Source organism: Lepus europaeus, chromosome 4 (assembly GCF_033115175.1).
Source record: "Lepus europaeus isolate LE1 chromosome 4, mLepTim1.pri, whole genome shotgun sequence".
Taxonomy (NCBI): Eukaryota; Metazoa; Chordata; class Mammalia; order Lagomorpha; family Leporidae; genus Lepus; species Lepus europaeus.
In genome coordinates this window covers 93159447-93179532 of record NC_084830.1, presented here as the reverse complement: position 1 = coordinate 93179532, position 20086 = coordinate 93159447, and the positions used below count along the sequence as shown (strand labels likewise).

Below are 20086 nucleotides of genomic sequence, written 5' to 3'. Positions count from 1 at the left end.
ACCAGGATCAGAAAGGAGGAGACATTATGATGGCCACAAGGAAGTTAAACTCTACGTAAAGACTCCATGAAAATCTCAGAAATCCTCACACATATTAACCCCCTCAGACCCCACCCTGTTTGTGTATTTCATTAGAACACCATTCACTATCTCAAAAATGAGGCTGATAATGTGGGAAGGAGCTTCTTTTGCCCTTCATGATCCATGGGGATCTCTCTCTGGCCTCCTCCCTGTCTCTTCTCATGGGCATCTCTGGCTGACTCATGAGGGTATCTGTTCACGTAAGGTGATCTACACTTACATCTGAATGTATGTTCGCTCTCTCTTTTAAATAAATCCAACTTTCACTGTGTACTGCATTTATGTCTCTGCTCTGAATTTTATCTGTGTGGGAGCAAAGACCTGGAATAAAGTCTAGGTTACCTAGGCCCATAACATTACTACCCTTTGTTCCCTTCAGCCACCTGGAAATAAAAGAAACATGATACAGGAAATACTACTTAAAAGTGAATTTGCGGGGCCGGCGCCATGGCTCAGTAGGTTAATCCTCCGCTTGCAGCGCCGGCATCCCACATGGTAGCCGGTTCTAGTCCTGGCTGCTCCTCTCCCAATCCAGCTCTCTGCTGTGGCCTGGGAGAGCAGTAGAAGATGGCCCAAGTCCTTGGGCCCCTGCACCCACATGGGAGACCTGGAAGAAGCACCTGTTTTCTGGCTTTTGGATCAGTTCTGACCGCGACAGCCATTTGGAGAGTGAACCAATGGAAGGAAGACCTTTCTTTCTGTCTCTCCCTCTCACTGTCTATAACTCTACTTCTCAACTAAATAAATAAAAATCTTTTTTAAAAAAGTGAATTTGCTTTAAGTGACACACTGAGTGAAGGAAATAAAGATTTAAAATAAAAAGACTTCAGGGCTGGCTTTGTGGCAGTGGGTTGAGACATCTGCGATCCCAGCATCTCATATTGACAGGCTAGCACAACTCAGCTGCTCTGTTTCCTATCTAGCTAATATGCCAGGGAAGAGAGCAGAAGATGGCCCTGTTATTGGGGCCCCGTCACCCACATTGGAGTCCCAGATGCAGTTTCTGGGCTCCTGGCTTCAAATTGGTTAAACCTGGACTGTTGCAGCTACCTGGGGGGGGGGTGAACCAGTGGATATAGATCCCTCTTTCTCTCTCTCTGCCCCCCCAACTCTCCATCTCTCTCTCTCTCTTTCTCTTTCCTCTCTCTCTCTCTGTCAACTATGCCTTTCAAATGAAATAAATAAAAGTTAAATAAAAAGAAACAGACTTCATCAATCTAAGTAGCATACTAGATTTTTTAAATTATTATATAAAATAAATTTCAAACTCATACAAATTTATAAAAACACTCAGGGATATCTGCAAGTTATTTGTAATAAACTTCTACAAAAAAAGCAATCAAGCTGGAAAACAACCCACAGACCCATATTATCAGTCTCCTCTTCCAACAGAAAAAAAATTCAGGCCAGGGGAGGTAGGATGGCATTTTTTTCAGTCAGAACTAGTAAGTGGCAGAGACTATATAAGAATCTAGGTCACTCAACCCCCAGCCTCATTTCTTTCCAGAACATTGCACTAATGCTTACAATTGCAAGGAATTACATAAAAAGAACAAAAATATTTCTACACTGAAAAATTGATTCATTATATAGTAAAAGAGCCTTATAATAAAAGCAGCTGGCAGTTAGGGTCAGCAATTTAGTCAAGCTTCCAATGTTAGAAAATTTGATTCACATTTTTGTAATAGTAGTAAAATTGCACTGTTAGTCAAGCCTGGAAGAAAAGTGTTGTTTTACTTCATATGTTCTTATGAAAAGTTTTTTTTTTTAAGTAAAATTCCACATCCTAGCAGTGGATAGAAAAAGTTTAAGAACATGATCAGTGCATGTTTGTTCCCTACACAAAAATGACCATCTGTCTGGATTAATGGAGAAATTATAATCTACATGGGAGAAAACCGGAGTGACCTGCATATTTCAAGACAGGTAGTAAGACTGGAAGAATTATGCAGACACAAGAGGGTTAACATATCTGGTTTCCATCCTAGTCCCACTTCCAATGTTAAAATAGCACCTGCTGTGATGAACTGTTTTGGTATTTTATTAAAATCTACCTTCTGGCTGCTCATGACTTTGATGATTCATATCAAAAGCATTTTTAAAATTACTTTTAATTCATTTATTTATTAGAAGGAAGAGAGACAAGCAGAGACAGAGACAAATCTTCCACCTGCTGGTTCACTTCGCAAATAAATGCCTGCAATATCCAGGGCTGGAAGTTTTGAGTAGCTGGGACCCAAGCACGATAGTATCTGGCAAACCATAGTTCCACCTACTTGGAAGTGGGCTGAACGAAATAAGATCCAGACAAAGGAACTGATTCAAATCAATTGGATCCAATATGACATCCAGATGAACGGCTACAAGACCTACAGTCTCATGATACCCTCATTAAAATACATTAGCATAGTAAAAATTATTCCTCCTAGTGCTGTAACACCATAGTTTACACATAGTTTACAATTGCCACAGCAATCTACAGAAGTGACATTACAAGGAGAGAAGAGAGACAGATCCCCAATTCCTGGAAGTTGCCACCTCTTTCCCAAAAATAAGATGTATATTCCAGCCAGATATTAATGTGCATTTCCTGTACACTATAAATGTTCATCCTGGGCTGCAAATAGGGCTACTCTTTACAGTAGTAGCTTGCTTTTTGCCTGTTTCTTTAATAAAACACTCTTCATTTTGCTGGCTTGCTATTGATTCCTCTCTTGCCTACAGCAAGGATCCTCCTGAGATAGCGGAGGCAAAGAAAATGGGGTCCCACACAAGGGTCACCAACTGTCCAGGATCAAAAGTATTGAACTACCACCACCGTCTCCTAACATGTGCATGAGCCAAAACTCAAACCTAGGCAATCTCATACTGGATTATGGGTATCCTAAGAGGCAGTTTAACCACTGAGCAAAACTTTCACCCCATCAAAAACATTTTCATTTGCACCATGTATGACAATGAACCCCTTTACTTATGTGTCCCACAATTAATTCAATGAATTGCATACCTTTAATTGAAGTTTTTTTGAGGTCCCTTTAGTTTATGATTTGTTGCAGCCAATATAAAGAAGAATACTCATGATCTTGGCTTAAAAACAGGCCTTAACAAGCTGGTGTTGTGGCTTAGCAGGTAAAGCCAACACCTATAATGTGGAGATGCCACATGGGTGCTGGTTGGTGTCCCCGCTGTTCCACTTCCAATCCAGCTCCCTGCTAATAGCCTGGGGAAGCCGCAGAAGGTGTCCCAAGTGCCTGGGCCACCCATGTGGGAGACCTAGATGAAGCTCCTGGATCCTAACTTCAACCTGGGTCAGCCCTGATCATTGCAGCCATCCAGAAAGTGAACCAGTGAATGGAAGGGGCTCTCTCTCTCTCCTGCTGTTACAAGTCAATAGATAAGTTTTTTTTTTTTAAATGGACCTTAAAATAACCAAAAAAATGGATAGAATCCTTGTTGAAATGACAGAGAAAGGTTATGTCTTAAAGTATTTAGTCTAGGGGCTGGCGCCATGGCGCAGTAAGTTAGTCCTCTGCCTGTGGCGCTGGCATCCCATATAGGTGCCAGTTCTAGTCCCCACTACTCCTCTCCCAATCCAGCTCTCTGCTGTGGCCTGGGAAAGCAGTAGAAGATGGCCCAAGTCCTTGGGCCCCTGCACCCACATGGGAGACCAGGAAGAAGCACCTGGTTCCTGGCTTTGGATAGGCACAGCTCCGGCCGTTGTGGCCATTTGGAGAGTGAACCAAAGGAAGGAAGACTTTTATCTCTGTCTCTCCTCTCACTCTCTGTAACTCTTAACTCTCAAATAAAATAAATAAAATCTTAAAAAAACATTTAGTCTAAGCAAATGAAAGAAGTCTTATATAAATGCATAGGGTGAGTATTAGATTCTTTGAAGACCAATTAGAAATGTCAACACACAGACGTGCAAGTGACACAAGTACACAGTTGCGAGCAATAAACGACAAAGCACTTGGAGATTTTAGTGCAAACTGATTGGTAGAAGGAAAGCTTTAGCATATTGTGGTTGGAAAACCAAGCAGGATAGTAAAAGTTATCAGAATTTAGTTAAACATCCCTTGTTTTATTTTCACATGAACACATAGAACAAAGAAGAAATGCATGAAAGAAACTTAAAAAACACATCATTATTGCAGTGTGAAATAAAGGAGACTGTTAAAGGGCAAATGTGTGGCTAAGTATGTGTTTGCAAAAAAAAAAAAAAGGCATCCAACAAAAATAAAATAATGTGGGACAAAAAAAATTGTAGACTACTTCTTTCAAAGCATTTTTCAGTCTCAACATATGGAGACTCTAAAAACAACATTTGAGTCCTTTAAAAGTAATTTCTCTCAAGAATTACCAAAGACTCCAGGGGAAAAGTTTCATTTTCATATCTTCTTTTCAGAACAAAGAAACTGGTTTTTGATATTAGCATTTTTAGTGGAAAACACAATTTTTCTTCAGACATGTCAGTACAAACAAGATATTATTGATCTATTGCTATGTAAGAAGTTGATTCTAAACAATCCAATTCTGAGAACATTCGCTGCAGGAAACATAGGCTGGATGAAGCACATCTTTTGAAAGACAGTACCACTCACGGTCCTGACATTTCCCTAATTCTAATGCTGTCCTAGGCTGGTCAGTTCCATAATTCTAAACTGTCTTTGTTCGGGGATTCTCAGTGTCCACCCAGGGCTTTGATAGAAAATAACCTACATAAATCTGAAAATACTGAAACTTGTTAGTTAAAATATCCATGACTCTGGGGGATCTTTAAAATGGATCATTGTAAATTACTGTACTCTTGTTAACTTACAAAAAACTGTTTTGGATAGAATTGGGCTTTTAACATCACTCCAGTAACAGATATTCTGCTGTTTACTGAACATCTTAGTTTATAGGATTGAGCTCCAGCGCACAGGTGCACACACACACACACATAGAAAAGAAGGGGCAGCCCTGGGTTAAAAACAAAAGAACAGCAGCATGCTCATACATATTAATTATTTCCCAGATACAAAAAAGATTTGTTATTGCTGTTTCTACATGAGCCAGGCTACTGGTGAGAGCCCTCTGCATACTCAACTGTGTTGGGCTGACAGCTTCATAAGTGACTCTGAACTTGGGGCACAGCCTTTTCACATTCATAGTTGAAGTGTCTTCCCTTTACCTGTAAAATATTCTGAAGCACAAATATCTTTTGACAGTTTGCTGCCAGATTAATGACTTCATCTCTTTTATTGCTAATGGTTGATGCTGGCATTTGGATAAAGATTGAAATGACAAAAAAATTCAACTTTTAACTTGAAGCAGATTAGTTTTGAAAGTTCTATTGTGTCAAAAAATAAACCGCAAATAAAAATGTCTCTCCCCTCCATGTACATGACATTTCTTAAGATGAAAAATAATTTTCTGAATATGACAGGAGGAACATTTCAATTATGACCTTCTGCTCCCTACCTTGTACAATTATGTTTGCGGTGGCTTGAACAGAGCCTTGGTTATTGCTGGCGTGGCAGGTGAATGGACCATGGTCCCACAGCGAGATGTTCTGTAGGTGAAGTCCACTGGAAGTCACCGCATGCCTGGACTCATCCAGCTCCTGTCCATCGCCTCTGGTCCATGTTACATGAGGGTGTGGCTGGCCTGTGGCCATACATTCCAAAGTCGTGCTGGTGCCAATTAAAACCTCTGTATCTCGGGGCTGGATTACAAAATTAGGTTTGGCTAAGGGTAAGAAGGGAACAAAACAAAACAGCCAGTGGCAGTTAGGTTTATTTACTCTGCATTGCTTTTTTAAAGATTGTATTTGTTTATTTGAGAGACAGAGTTCCAGATAGAGAGAGAGAGAGAGAAAAAGAAAGGTCTTCCTCCACTGGTTCATTCCCCAAAATGGCCCCAACAGCTAGAGCTAAGCTAATCCAAGGCGAAGATCCAGAAGCTTCTTTTGGATCTCCACGGGGGTGCAAGGGACCCAAGTACTTGAGCCAAGCTCTACGGCTTTCCCAGGTCTTAGCAGAGAGCTGGATCGAAAGAGGAGGTGCAAGGACACGCACTGGCGGCTGTATGGGATGCCACAGGCGGAGGCTTAGTTTACTACATCACAGCACTGCCCTTCTGCATTGTTTTAAGATTACTGTCATATTCACAATTGTTTTTATACTAAAACCTTATGCTACCACATTAAGTCTTAGAGAATGGAATCTAAAAAAAAATGTGGATTTGATACAAATGCATATTTTTATGATTACTTGTCTTAATGCCATTGTATTGTAAGCATTGCAATGTGCTCATCCAATACCTATCCCTTAGTTTAAGGGCTAAATATTCAAATTCCCCATTTAAAATTACACACTTAAAAAAAAAAAAAAAACAGTTCTACTAATGAGATGCAAGCATCTGCCAGCAGGAAGGGAGTTTCCATTCTAAATAAAGGAGGCCAGTCTAGCTAGGCATTGCTCTGCTGCCTGGTTGCTGCCTGGATTCAGTCATGAGTTAAGCTTATAGGAGCCATCTCTTAACCAAATGGTGACAATTTTGAGGGGGAAAAAATGGCCTATGTCCAAAGGATTGAATAAGAAGAAAGTAAAACAGCATTGATTCACTGAGTAATATGCTAACTCTATACAGAGTACTTCTGCACTATCTGTGGAACCCAACTAAGATACACACGTATGTGCACTCATACATACACAAACACATGCCCACATAAACATATACACAAACACACAAAGACATACAAGAGGGTATTAAAGTATTCATGGAAAATGTCACTAAAATACAATTTTCTTTCAGAAATATTTTGAAATTCATGCTTAGTTTTTTCATAGTATGTATTTCCCATGAGCTTTCTGAGAACTCCTCTTACAAATGTGTTTCAAAAGCTGGCGCCACGGCTCACTAGGCTAATCCTCTGCCTGCGGCACCAGCACACCGGGTTCTAGTCCTGGTTGGGGCACCGGATTCTATCCCAGTTGCCCCTCTTCCAGAACAGCTCTCTGCTGTGGCCCGGGAAGGCAGTGGAGGATGGCCCAAGTGCTTGGGCCCTGCACCCCATGGGAGACCAGGAGAAGCACCTGGCTCCTGCCTTCGGATCAGCGCGCTGCGGCACCATGGCGGCCATTGGAGGCTGAACCAACGGCAAAGGAAGATCTTTCTCTCTGTCTCTCTCTCTCACTGTCCACTCTGCCTGTCAAAAAAAAAAAAAAAAAACAAAAACAAAAACAAAAACAAAAAACAAATGTGTTTCAAAAAATTTTGTACCAAAATCAACCTGTTTTATAGTCCATTTTCTGTGAACATTTTGAGGTAATCTGTGCATCATGGTGCAGTTAAGCCAATTCTAATCAAATTTTTGGTTACTTTCAGCTAAGCTTATCACACATTGATTCATCAAGTATCCTTATAGATAGAAAATTTAGACTTTCATAGACGATGTTCCACTCTTACTAATTCATAAAGATCTCATCATTCCTGGCAATTTGTAGCATAACCTAAAGACTTACTAGGGTATTCGATACACCTATTGATTGAGATTGTGTTTAGGAGCTCCTTAATTACTGAGATTAACACACCCCAGAAAGTAGATAGAGTTGATTGGCTCTAATTCAACAAAGGTTTAATTAAATTGTTAACAGTAATAAATGTCTTAAGTATAATAGTAAAACAATATACATTGGAAAAATGCAAAGATGCACAAGGAACATGTATTTCATCGTTTACTCATGGCCTAGCTACAAAGACAGAGGGCAAAACAGAGAGTCTTCAAAACTGCAATCCATCTTGGAAAGAATTATCTTAGAGTTAGGTGTAAATGTGCTGTGATTTCTATATTGTTGGTTACATCTTGGAAAGTGTAAATGTGCCGTGATTCTTGTATTGTTGGTTGCCACTCAAACATATGGTAAAATGCTCAGCATTTACTGAGTAATAAGATGTGGTGGGACTTTTTAGGGTGTTGGGTCAAGGGATCACTGCTCTCATGAATAGATTAACATGGTTTTTGCAAAATTGGGTTAGTTCTCAGCTGATGAGGGTTGTTAACAAAGCTGGCCAGTCCCCTTTGTTCTCTCCTTTCTTACACATGCACTTGCTTGGTCATCTCCCAACTTCTGCCATGGTACAAACCAGCAGAAGTGGCCATCCAAAACCAGACTCTGGTACCATGAGCCAAAGTAAAGCTCTTTCCTTTAGAAGTGACAAAACCTTGGGTATTTTCTTAAAACCACAGAAATTGAACTAGGACTAAATGCTAAAGGAGAAGATGCAGGTGGAAAGAGAGCACATAGGAAAGGCTATTGAATCTTTGAAATAACGAGTCTGTTGGAAGTCTGCCAATGGAAGTGGAAATGGAAAAGAGACTGATCTGACACATTTTGCAACGAAATTTTAGAGATTTGAAAAAGGTAGCATCACAATGCCGGATGAATCTGAGATTATTGGTGGCTGTTAATATTAACAGAGACAGCAAACAGATGAAGTTTGTTTGCACAACCATGTTTGAGGAATACAAAGGATTTATGTGTGAAGCAAAGTAGGAAGGAAAGGTGATGTCATACCAAATTGCAAGAAAGATATCAGTAATAAAAAGCATAAATTTTACATTAAATTTTAATATTGAATGTCTTGGGATTGTCTTAAAATTCAAAGAGAGCTCAAAGGGAGGAGGAAAAATGTGATGAAGGCAGGCCAGGTTACAGGAAGAGGGAGGAGGGGGCAGAGGAGTTAGAAGGACATGGCATACAATGCAAGAAGAAGAGAGAAAGAAGGCTGAGGACCATAGGAAAGGACAGGAGGCAGTGATGGCCAGAAGGCAAAGTTTGAATGCTCCTGTGTGCTGTGTCAAACTTGACCTACAGGTAGAAGGGAAAGAAACTTTGGAAGGAGCTTGTGGGGTTGTCAATTTAAAATTATATGTGAACCAAGGGAGAAATTCCCATTTTGCTGTTTCCATCTCAGATGTTGTTTTCTCTTGAAGTAACTCTCAATTCAGTGCATCTTCTCTATCTGCTTGGCCACTACCCTGTTCCTACCACAGCCCCACTCTGTACTGTGGCAACAGCCCACAGTCTGTTTAGTCTCTGTTTAGTCTCCTATTTAGTCTCTGGGCTTCGCAGGGGTGTCTGTCTTCCTTCCTTCCTTCCTTCCTTTTTTTAAGATTTATTTATTTTATTTGAAAGTCAGAGTTACACAAAGAGAGAAGGAGAGGCAGAGAGAGAGAAGAGAGAGTGAGAGAGAGAGAAAGAGAGAGAGGTCGTCCATTCACTCCCCCAATTGGCTGCAATGCCTGGAGCTGTGCCAATGGGAAGACCTAGAGGAAGATCCTGACTCCTGGCTTCAGGATCTTCCTCTAGGTCTTCCCATGCTGGTGCAGGGGCCCAAGGACTTGGGCCATCTTCTGCTGCTTTCCCAGGCCATAGCAGAGAGCTGGATAGGAAGTGGAGCAGCCAGGTCTTGAACCGGCACCCATATGAGATGCTGGTACTGCAGGTGGCGGCTTTACCCGCTACTCACAGAGCCGTCCCCTAGAAGTATCTTTCTAATAGAGAAATCTCATCCTGTTACTCTGAGAGTACGAACATAGGCTCCTGAATACCGTGACCTCATCTCCTATGTGTACAACCCTTCATCAATACACTTCAAGGTTCCTAATTTCTTTGTTTGATTTAAAAAAAAAAAATCGAGGTGGGTGAGGAAAGAGAGAGACAGCAATATAGAGAGAAAGCTCTCACATCTGCCATTTTAACCCCCAAATATCATCAATGGGACAGGCTAAAGCTAGGAGTCGGAAGCTCAATCCAGGCCTCCAATGTGAGTGGCAGGGACCCAAGTACTTGAGCCATAACTACTGCCTTCAAGGGATCTGCATTAGCAGGAAGCTAGAGGCAGGAGCTGGAGGTAGCTGTTTAACCCAGGTACTCCAATGTGGAACTTGAGTTCTCCCTAACTGCTAGGCTAAACACCTGCCCCAGTTTCCGTCTCTTGAATGTGCTCTTCCCTGTCTTCCTTCTGCTACCCTTTCTACCAAAATAATGTTTCAACACTACTTATTTGGCTTTATTCCACATGTCTTTGCTTTCAGTTTGGATGTCATTGCTCCTGAATGAATACAGCTCTCAAAGTCTGCCCAAGAGGCTCCCCCTTCCATTCTATCCTGAGTTTGCCACTTCTGTTGACATTATTAACATCTTCCAACTACTGCAGAGTCATCCTGTATGGCTACCTATTCTTCCCCAAGTCTTGAGGGGTCTGGTGGATGTAGCTCTCACCAAATTTTATATTTTTTGCAAGTTAGTACTCAGTACATCTGTCATTGAAAGGTAAATTGCATAGTTATAATTAAAGTTTATTAGGATCAAAGTTAATAAAATCTGAAATTCATCACTTCTGATTATTTGACTACATCCTGTAATCCATGGTTGTGAGATTATTCGTGTCTATTGCCCTACATGGTGAGGATACCAGGCCATGGTGAGTTTTTGCACCTCATTTCCCATCTCTCCAGCTGACATCACCTCAGTAATCAGACATTGGCCATGGTCTGGTTGTTTATACCACAGAATATGGCAAATGCTGAAAATTAGGGTTCCCCCTGCCCAGAGCCACTTTTTAAGAATTTACTGGTACATCACTATGTTTTAAGCTTTTACCGCCTCTCCTTATGCATCATAAAATGTAGCATTTTCTTGAATCATGGCTATAATCTAATAGATCACAGGCAGAATAAGATGAGAAACAATGTATTTCCATCATCTCAAAATAACATTAATAAAAATTTGTCAGCTATAATGCCTGGTTTATATGAGATGTTGAAAGTGTGTCAGAGCAAATCTCGTGGAAAATGCAATGCAATGGGTGCTAACCCATGGTCCTCCTCAGCTGGCACAGACTTCAATAAATGTTTGTTGAATGAATTCATGATGAATGAAGGATTGAATGATTTATGAGGAGAATTAGGCTACTGTTTGGGTGCCATTTGTTGACTCCACCTGGTACGCTGGAAAGCTGATGGGTAAGCAAAAGGAGAAGACCAAAGTTTGGGAATCCTATCTGTCCCAAGAATAGAATGAAGGCAGAGCATTAAAATTGATTTCCAGAGAAAAAAAAGCCTTAAGTTTCTCTAAAAAATGATGAGAATAATTACAGTCAACATCAAAATTTTACTTTGAAGCACTGCCTGCTTCAAAGAAGCAATATCAGGTCATTTTCTGGTGCAAATAGCTGAAGGAGAACTGATGCGTCTTTGTCCAGTTCAACCAGAAGATTACAAGTTTTACCTGGAAGGCTGGAGTATCTCAGCACAGCATTGTGCGTGTGGGCCTCCCCAGCCGAGTTTCTTGCCATACACTGATAGACCCCTTGATCTGACTCTCTGGCATTTCGGATCATGAGTGTCCCATCATCAAACATGTTAAGTCGGGCGTCGTATTCCAAATCCAGAGAATGGCTGTAGATAGATGGTATTTGTTACCAAATAACACTCACATTTTAAAAAACTCTAATGAGATAGAGAATATAGGACTTTCTAAATAGTTTTCCTTTTTTTATTTCTATAAAGAGAACAAAGTTCATGTATTTTACATATATAGCTTTAAGGACATAATGATACTTCCTACTTTACCCTTCCTGTCTCCCACCCTCCCTCCTCTTTCTTTTCTTATTTTTCTTATAATTTTCGCAGTGGCATACTTTTAATTTACTTTCTAATCACAATCTTAACCCTCCACTAAATAAAGAATTCAACAAGTAAGTAGAAAAACACTAGCAATGTTCAGTGATTTGTTACAATTTTTATTGGGGTAATTGAAACTATCTTACTTCAAATCCTGGTTGTCCCCATCTCATTTCAGAGACTACATCCTGAACAGACTTTTCATCAACACAGATAGCAAAGCACACAGCTTAAATGTTTGCTTTGGGTAGCATGCATTCAGACACTGACTCAATCTCTTCTACATGAAGGAGGCTTCATGAAATTTTTACAACTTTGAATTCCTATTTTTAGAAACAGGGAATTATCAGATAGTGATATGTAAGCTTTTCACCTGTGAGTCATTGACTGTGCTTCCACATTTTGGTAAAGTGTAAAATAAATATTTGTATTCAAACCAACATGACTCAAAGCCCAGTATAATTATCATTCTCAGCATTAAATAAATGTACTTCACTTACTCAGTTGTTGGATATTAGGTCCTGAACCATTTTGTATATAGCAGGAAAATGCCTTTTATCCAGCCAATGGATAATCCATTGAGTACAAATAGGATCAAACATATAGCATCAGATTATATCAATAATCACAAGAAGGGAATGTTTTTTTTTTTATTTTTTTTTATTTTTTATTTTTTTTTTGACAGGCAGAGTGGACAGTGAGAGAGAGACAGAGAGAAAGGTCTTCCTTTTGCCGTTGGTTCACCCTCCAATGGCCGCCGCGGTAGCGCGCTGCGGCCGGCGCACCGCGCTGATCCGATGGCAGGAGCCAGGTGCTTCTCCTGGTCTCCCATGGGGTGCAGAGCCCAAGCACTTGGGCCATCCTCCACTGCACTCCCTGACCACAGCAGAGAGCTGGCCTGGAAGAGGGGCAACCGGGACAGGATCGGTGCCCTGACCGGGACTAGAACCCGGTGTGCCGGCGCCGCAAGGCGGAGGATTAGCCTGTTGAGCCACGGCGCCGGCCAGAAGGGAATGTTTTAATGGGTGATTTTTAGCAATAGATGCAAAGCTACTGACACAAATATCAAAAAATTTTCCCAGGTTGTTTTCTGGTCATGATGTTTTTTCAGTAAAGTTACTTAATGATCATGTAAAGGGAGTAGATAGATGTTTATGCAAGTTTAGTACTAACGAATGCTTCAGGCATAGAAAAAGGAAGTCTACCCATCCAATCATCCATCATTCAATGAATTTTTATGCAACACCTGCTTTGAGTCACCAACAAAAACATACTTCATAGAGGAAACAGTTAATTGGGAGAATCTAATTGCTTTCCTTTTAATCTGTTTGTTAGCTTTACAAATGGGTTTCTGATAAATGTTTATTCTCTAGTTTCAAAATACACCAACACTGAAGAACAACTCAGCCTAATGTTGGACATGTAAAAAAACAGTAAATCATGTTAAAGAGAGAGAAATCATCATTCTCATTTAATAATGTTTGTCATCAAAGTTGAGGAAGAAGCAGACAAGGGCCATGTTTAAAGTTCAGAATGGAATAGAGGAGCAAAGCAGAGACCATTGGGTAAGGAGAGCCTGATGTGGCAGAAAAAGTACCAATTACCAAAATAAGAACATGGAGATGCCATTTTTAAGAGATTAGCCTTAGAAAAAAGCATGATTGCTTTTGAATGGCCAGATATGCAAGGCACAGGCAGAGACTGAGTTTCCCAGAAAAGATAAGCTGCCAAAGTCATGAAGTACACATAACATGGAAGGAACATTAGAAAGCACGTGCCCAGATTCAGAAGGCTCATGAAGTACTAAGCAACTTAGTTATCATAACCATGGTTCTCGAATTATCTAGCACCGAGTCTAATAGAGGCTGTTTACAAAAAGATGTGCCAACAACGATAAAATCCATTTTTGAATGATTTAGTTTCCTGAAATCTTGCTCTAAAGCTCCATACCCTGTTTTCAAAGGCTACCAGATGTGTGATTGCTATCTATCATCTGGCTAGACAATGCAGTAGAATGCACTGATATGCACTGTTTCAAAAGATGATATAAAATGGAGAACAGCATATCACACCCATAAATTTAAAGCGCATCATCCCTTCTCCTGTTTGTTTCTCTCTTTGCTCAGATCTTCATTATGCTCATAAAACTTTAATGCTTATAAATCATGATGCTCCTTCAAAAACTACAGGAAGGTGTTGATATAGGCCGGCAGATAGGATTAAATTGATTAGATTTGTAAGCTGGAGAACACATCTTTGACCTGCCCCCATTCGTGATCTCACACCCCTACCTAACCTCACCTGCTCACCCACCAGCCATTCAGACTACCTAACCATTCCCCTTTGAAAGTGAATAAAAGGCCTGGAGCATGGGGCCTGCCCTTGTTGTCCTGCGCCTTCAGGTACACAGCCTTTTGGCCACCATTAGGCCTCTATTTTTCCACCTGAAAGCTTTGCTCTAAGTAGCTCCCAGCCTGCTCTTTGCTTGGTATGGAGCCAACTTGTGTTTCTGGATTTTGTTCTCCCCTAAATAAAGCCCTCACTTTCTTCTGTGTTTCTTTCACTAAATAAATGTTAAAACCTTACTTTATCACCTGGTGTATTCCAGCTGATAGTCAGAATTCTTATCTGAATAGACAACAAGGACCCTCCAAATATTAATATTAAAATTATTAATAAACTAGCTGATAACAGTGTCATGGTTCAATATATTCCTTTCACACTCAGTTTCATGCACACTGGGTAGCAATCACATGTAAAATACAAAGATTTACGTGAGTGGAACACACTTAACTCTTTTCCTTGAAAAAAATGTGCAAGTAAATGCATTTGACTTAATGAAGAAGTATCAATAAACTTGATTAGAACAATTAATTGTAGTCAACATTTATTAAGTTATTTCTGAGAATTAAATATTGTAACTAGAAATATATGAAAATATTTTTTAAAGTTGCTAGACACTCTGGCCTCAGAATCAGCTCTTAAGGCATTCAGATCTGGCTAAAAAGCCCACGAGAGTATTTCAGGCATGGAAAGCCAAGACACTCTGAAGGGAGGAGAGAACTTCCACTTTGACTATGACCTTGTCTAAATAAGATCGAAGTCAGCGAACTCAAGAGGCTTCCATAGCATTGGCAGCTCATGACAAGAGCCTAAGGTGATTTCTGACGTCATAAATAAGAGTGTCAATTGTTAAGTCAACAATAGAAGTCACTGTGCACTTACTCCCTATGTAGGACCTCTGTCCTTAATGTGTTGTACTATGTGAATTAATGCTATAACTAGTACTCAAACAGTACTTTACACTTTGTGTTTCTGTGTGGGTGCAAACTGTTGAAATCTTTACTTAGTATATACTAAATTGATCTTCTGTATATAAAGATAATTGAAAATTAATCTTGATGAAGAATGGGATGGGAGTGGGAGATGTGATGGTTGCGGGTGGGAGAGTGGTTATGGGAGAAAAAAGCTGCTATAATCCAAAATTTGTACTTTGGAAATTTATATTTATTAAATAAAATTAAAAAGTTGTTAGATATGGAATTAAAAATGTTTATTTTTGTGCAAAAAGGTTTTAAAATCCATGGGGTTTCAAAAATTTCATGAAAAATGCATATTATAAAAATATATGCATACATTTCACAGTTTTTGTGCACCAAAATGAATTTATCTTTTAATTCCATTTTCCCATAACTTTTTGAAATCCCTGTGTCTATCATCAGGGTTCTCAGCTATGTTTAAATATTCCCTCTAATTTCTGTTCTTAATTTTTCTGAAAAATTAATATTGACATTTCTCACTAGAATTTGGTTTGTACCAATTTATTCTGTTATTATCTCAATTTTGTCTTTTTTTGGCAACTATTTTGTCAGATATACAAAGAAAGCTTCATGAATCTTACAACCAGGAGAATTATATCTTTGGTCATTAAGTATGATCCATGATACATAACTACACTACTGTCTCAAGCTAATTTTAGTTTATTCATATTTATCAATGGTTAGAAATTATTTTGTTAACCCTTGCTTCTTGCATAACACCTCTTCCTTGTGGATTCAGTTTCTTACTTCCTGAAGCAACATCTGTTTGCACTTCTTCCAGGTATGTTCCTGAGTAAAGCTCGGTTCTTTCTCTGAAAATGTTTTCATTTAACCTTATCAGAAAACTTAGATGGAAATAAAATTGAAGGAAATTATTTACTTTTCCATTGACTTCTTTCTGATGTGAAGTTCACAGGAAGTGTAATTGCTATTTATTTGAAGGTAATCTACAAATCACTTTGGAATGAAATATTTTATCCATGACTCTCAAGCTATGATCACAATACATCAGCCATGGATTTTGTATTAAAAACCTGTTTCAAAATCAACATAATTCTTAGTCTGAAATTTTATGATTTTTTCATTTCTGGAAAATTCTCGATTGTAATGGCTCAAACATTGCCTTTAGTGCCACTTTCTAGCCTGTTTTTCTGGACCTCCTTCTGGATATATTATGTTTTTGCATTGTAGTTTCTGTGTCTCTTGACCACTTTGAAATATTGTTTACTCCCACAAATCCACCTTCTAACCTTCTAATTCTAGTTCTGATTACATCTAAACAGTTCGCAAATGACTGGAAGGACCCTGGAGTGAAGATAGAAGTCATCTCTTTAGAAGGAATGAAAAGTGATGAGGAAGAGACATATAAGCATCTTGTAATGAATTGGCATCATATTTTTCCTAGACCCATTAAGAAAATAGATTTTGTTGGGGCCAGCCCTGTGGCATAGAGTGTAAAGCCACCACCATCCGTGCCGGCATCCCATATGGGCACCAGTTCGAGTCCTGGCTGCTCCACTTCCAATCCAGCTCTCTATTATGGCCTGAGAAAGCAGTGGAGGATGGCCCAAGTGCTTGGGAACCTGCACCTGCGTGGGAGACCTGGAAGAAGCTCCTGGTTCCTGGCTCTGGATAGGCACAGCTCTGGCAGTTGCAGCCAACTGGGGAGTAAACCAGCAGATAGTAGACCCCTCTCTATTTCTCTGCCTTTCGTTCTCTCTCTGTGTAACTCTGACTTTCAAATAAATAAATAAATAAAAAGAAAATAGATTTTTGTTTGAAATTGTTTGCTATATTTTATTTTTATATTTCACTCACTTTTAGGATATGTGTTATCTTTCCCAAAAAGCCACTCAAAATGAAATAAATTAGCTAAAATATAACACCTTCCCTTTCATCTTTAATTTTTCTGTATGAAATAGTTAAATTTTAACAGACATTTCTACCTATACATCATCTTTCCTTCATGGTAACCCTTTGTTTCAGGTGTACTTGTTTCCTTTCACATGAACCTGTCCCTTTAAGAACCAGTTAGTACCTTTGTAACCTGAACATATCATTTCTGAATTTACACTAACAAGAGCGAGCAGTTTTAAGACATTATAAACAGCAGTTTTGGTTTCTCAGGTGCCCTTGAACAGTCTCAGGATGCAAACAAATTGAAGTCTTCTGTCAAAGGAAGTTTTTCTCCTGGACTAGATTCCAGATTTAATAGTACTCATAATTGCATCTATTCAAGCTATTTTTAACTTATACTTATTAGTTTTCTGCAAGAATTAGAAACGCATTGTACAAGCACAGCTGAATTTTTAGCTAAAATTAGAAATCCAAATTGTATGCAAAAATAATGAAAACTGTAATATCTCAGTGTTTCACAGAAACAAGCACAATTATTCAGAATTGATTATGCACAGTACAGAAGAAAGTCAATAAAATGCTGTGCAAGAATGGAAGAGATACATGAGAAGCATGCTAGTTATCTACAATCTAATTGTTCAAGTACTATCCATGACATATAATAGGCAAATAGCACATTTTCTATATTTATTAGGTTACCTATCCACTCATTATAATTTTTAAGTTTTTCATAATATTTTATTACTATTTTATACACTCAGAGATTTTTAGATAAGATTCTGTGTTTTTAACAAACATTACAGTAAGAATAAAACAAATATAATATTAATTCACTGCAGAAAAGTTGCAATGTCAAATATGAAAAGTCATTTTGTATCTAAAATAGTTTGTCAAATTATAGTCATATATAAAACTAATTTGCTAACAATTCCAATATATTTTCCTAAACTTATTTTAGTCAGTTTTGGAAGCACTATGTCCAGAAATATATAACTTTTAAGAAAAAGTCTTCAAGATAGAAAGCCAAAAAATAAGTTGTAAGACAATTATCTCAAAATTCTGATAGTAATTTCTTCTCTAGGTGAATAAAGTTAGATAAAGGATTGCGGGAATCATAAACAAAACAACAGCAGTGATCATGCTCAGCATTTACTTGTTATGTATCCAGATAATCTTAGGTTTGGGATTTCCTTCTGCCCGGCAAGTGAAGTAGACAGTATTTCCTGAAGTCACCTCCACATCTTGGGGCTCAAAAGTAATCCGAGGACGCTCTGTAACAAAAGGATTGTGAGCATTTTTAAATGACCAAAAGTATAACATGCTAAACTGTTGAGAAAGAGCTATAGATAATTTTAATTCCTCTACATACTGAAATTTTATACAGCCAATTGTGTACACCCCCGTATCATCTACCAGCTTTAACATTAGAGATATATTTCACTTAAACTTTAGAAATCTGAATGATTCACTGTGTCAAAGAGTCTTCAAGGAAGTAAATTTCTCTGTGTTTCATTTCTAGTAGCTCATTCAATCCCATATATGGAAAGAGTTTGATTTTATGGGCCAATTTTTCAAACTATATTCTCAAAATTGAGCTTGCAATTTTGCAAGGACTCTCACTAAACTATGCATCTGACTGACCACTTCATACAATTTATAAGAATTTATGCATCTTGAGGCCAGTATTATGGCATAATGGATAAAGTTGCCACTGGTCATGCCAGCATCTCGTAAGGACATTGGTTCACGTCCTGGCTACTCCACTTCTGATCCAGCTCCCTGCTAATGACCTGGAAAAAGTAGTGCAAGATGGACCAAGTGATTGGACCTCTGCCACCCACATGGGAGACCCCAGTGAAATACATGGCTCCTGGCTTCAGCCTGGCTCTGCCCTGGCCATTGAAACCATGTGAGGAGTGAACCAACAAATGGAAGATGTCTCATGCTGTCTCTCTCTCTCTCTCTCTCTCTAAAACTGACTTTCAAATAAATAAATAAATCTCATTTTAAAAATGAATAGAATAAACATATTTTTAAAAAACTATACTTTTAGACCTCAAACCTGGTTGAGCAAAATGTCTTATCAACATTGATGAATGACCTCGTTTTCTAATTACAGAAATTAAGTGACAAACATGGAAACATTTGAATTATTCCACCAAGAAAGTGCAATGATTTATCTTTTTAAAGAATCAGATAATATCATCAACTTCAAATTACACAGAACAATGTACAAAATATTTTTACTTTTTTATAGTAAATTTCACCTAATTAAATTCCTGTAATTGTTCCTCTTACACAAACACATTCTTTTATTAGGGTGTGCTTTGAGATCCCCTTTCATTAACAATGAACTGTACCTGTTACTACGTTCTGTAGATCTTTAGAAATCTGATGTACTTCATTAGAAGTCCATATGATCAGAGTGGGGGTTGTGCAGTGTTGTTGCACAGCTGCTTAAGCCACCACTGACTGAGACACATCGGTTTGTATCACAGATGCTCTAATTCTGATCCAAATCCCTGTTAATGTGCCTGGGAAAACAGCAGAAGATGGCCCAACTATGTGGGTCCCTGCTACCCATGTGAGAGACCCTGATGGAGTGCCAGGCCCTTGGCTTTAGCCTGACCCAGTTCCAGCTGCTGTGACCATTTGGGGAGTGAAACAGTAGATGGAAGATCTCTTTCTCTCTATCTCTCCCTCTCTCTTTTTCACTCTACCATTCAAAAAAATAAAAACAATAAAGCTCAAGAAAAAATTTAATTAAAAATAATTTGGCTCTACCCTTTTTAGAAAATGGTTTTATTCATTTATGCTCTCATAATAAAAACTAATTCTGCATCGACACAGTGTCAGGCACAATGCTATGTCTAGTGATGGAGCAGTGAGTGAACAGACAAGTTCTCTGTCTGTGAGTGTATCATTTCTGTGAAGCAGTTGGAATTAAATAACACACACAAAAAAAGACCTAATAACAAATGGTGATGTGATGGATATTAATCTTTTGCCAGATAGGTGGCTTGCAAATATTTTTTTCCATTCTATTGGATGTCTCTTCACTCTATTGATCATTTCCTTTGCGGTGCAAAAGATTCTGAGTTTGATATAGCCCCATTTGTTTAGTTTTGCTTTTATTGCCTGTGCTTTTGGGGTC

General features: G+C 38.8%; 1 protein-coding gene across 1 annotated transcript in view; it reads right to left on the bottom strand.

The window, feature by feature from the left end:
* The window catches only part of PXDNL (peroxidasin like), a 547360-nt gene that overhangs the window by 138029 nt on the left and 389245 nt on the right, over positions 1–20086 (bottom strand). Inside the window, exons 8-10 of the mRNA XM_062189595.1 lie at positions 18086–18203; positions 11361–11530; positions 5545–5811 (exon numbers count right to left, since the gene is read on the bottom strand). Of these exons, the coding sequence (XP_062045579.1) occupies positions 5545–5811; positions 11361–11530; positions 18086–18203 (555 nt within the window). The remainder of the gene's footprint in view (positions 1–5544; positions 5812–11360; positions 11531–18085; positions 18204–20086) is intronic.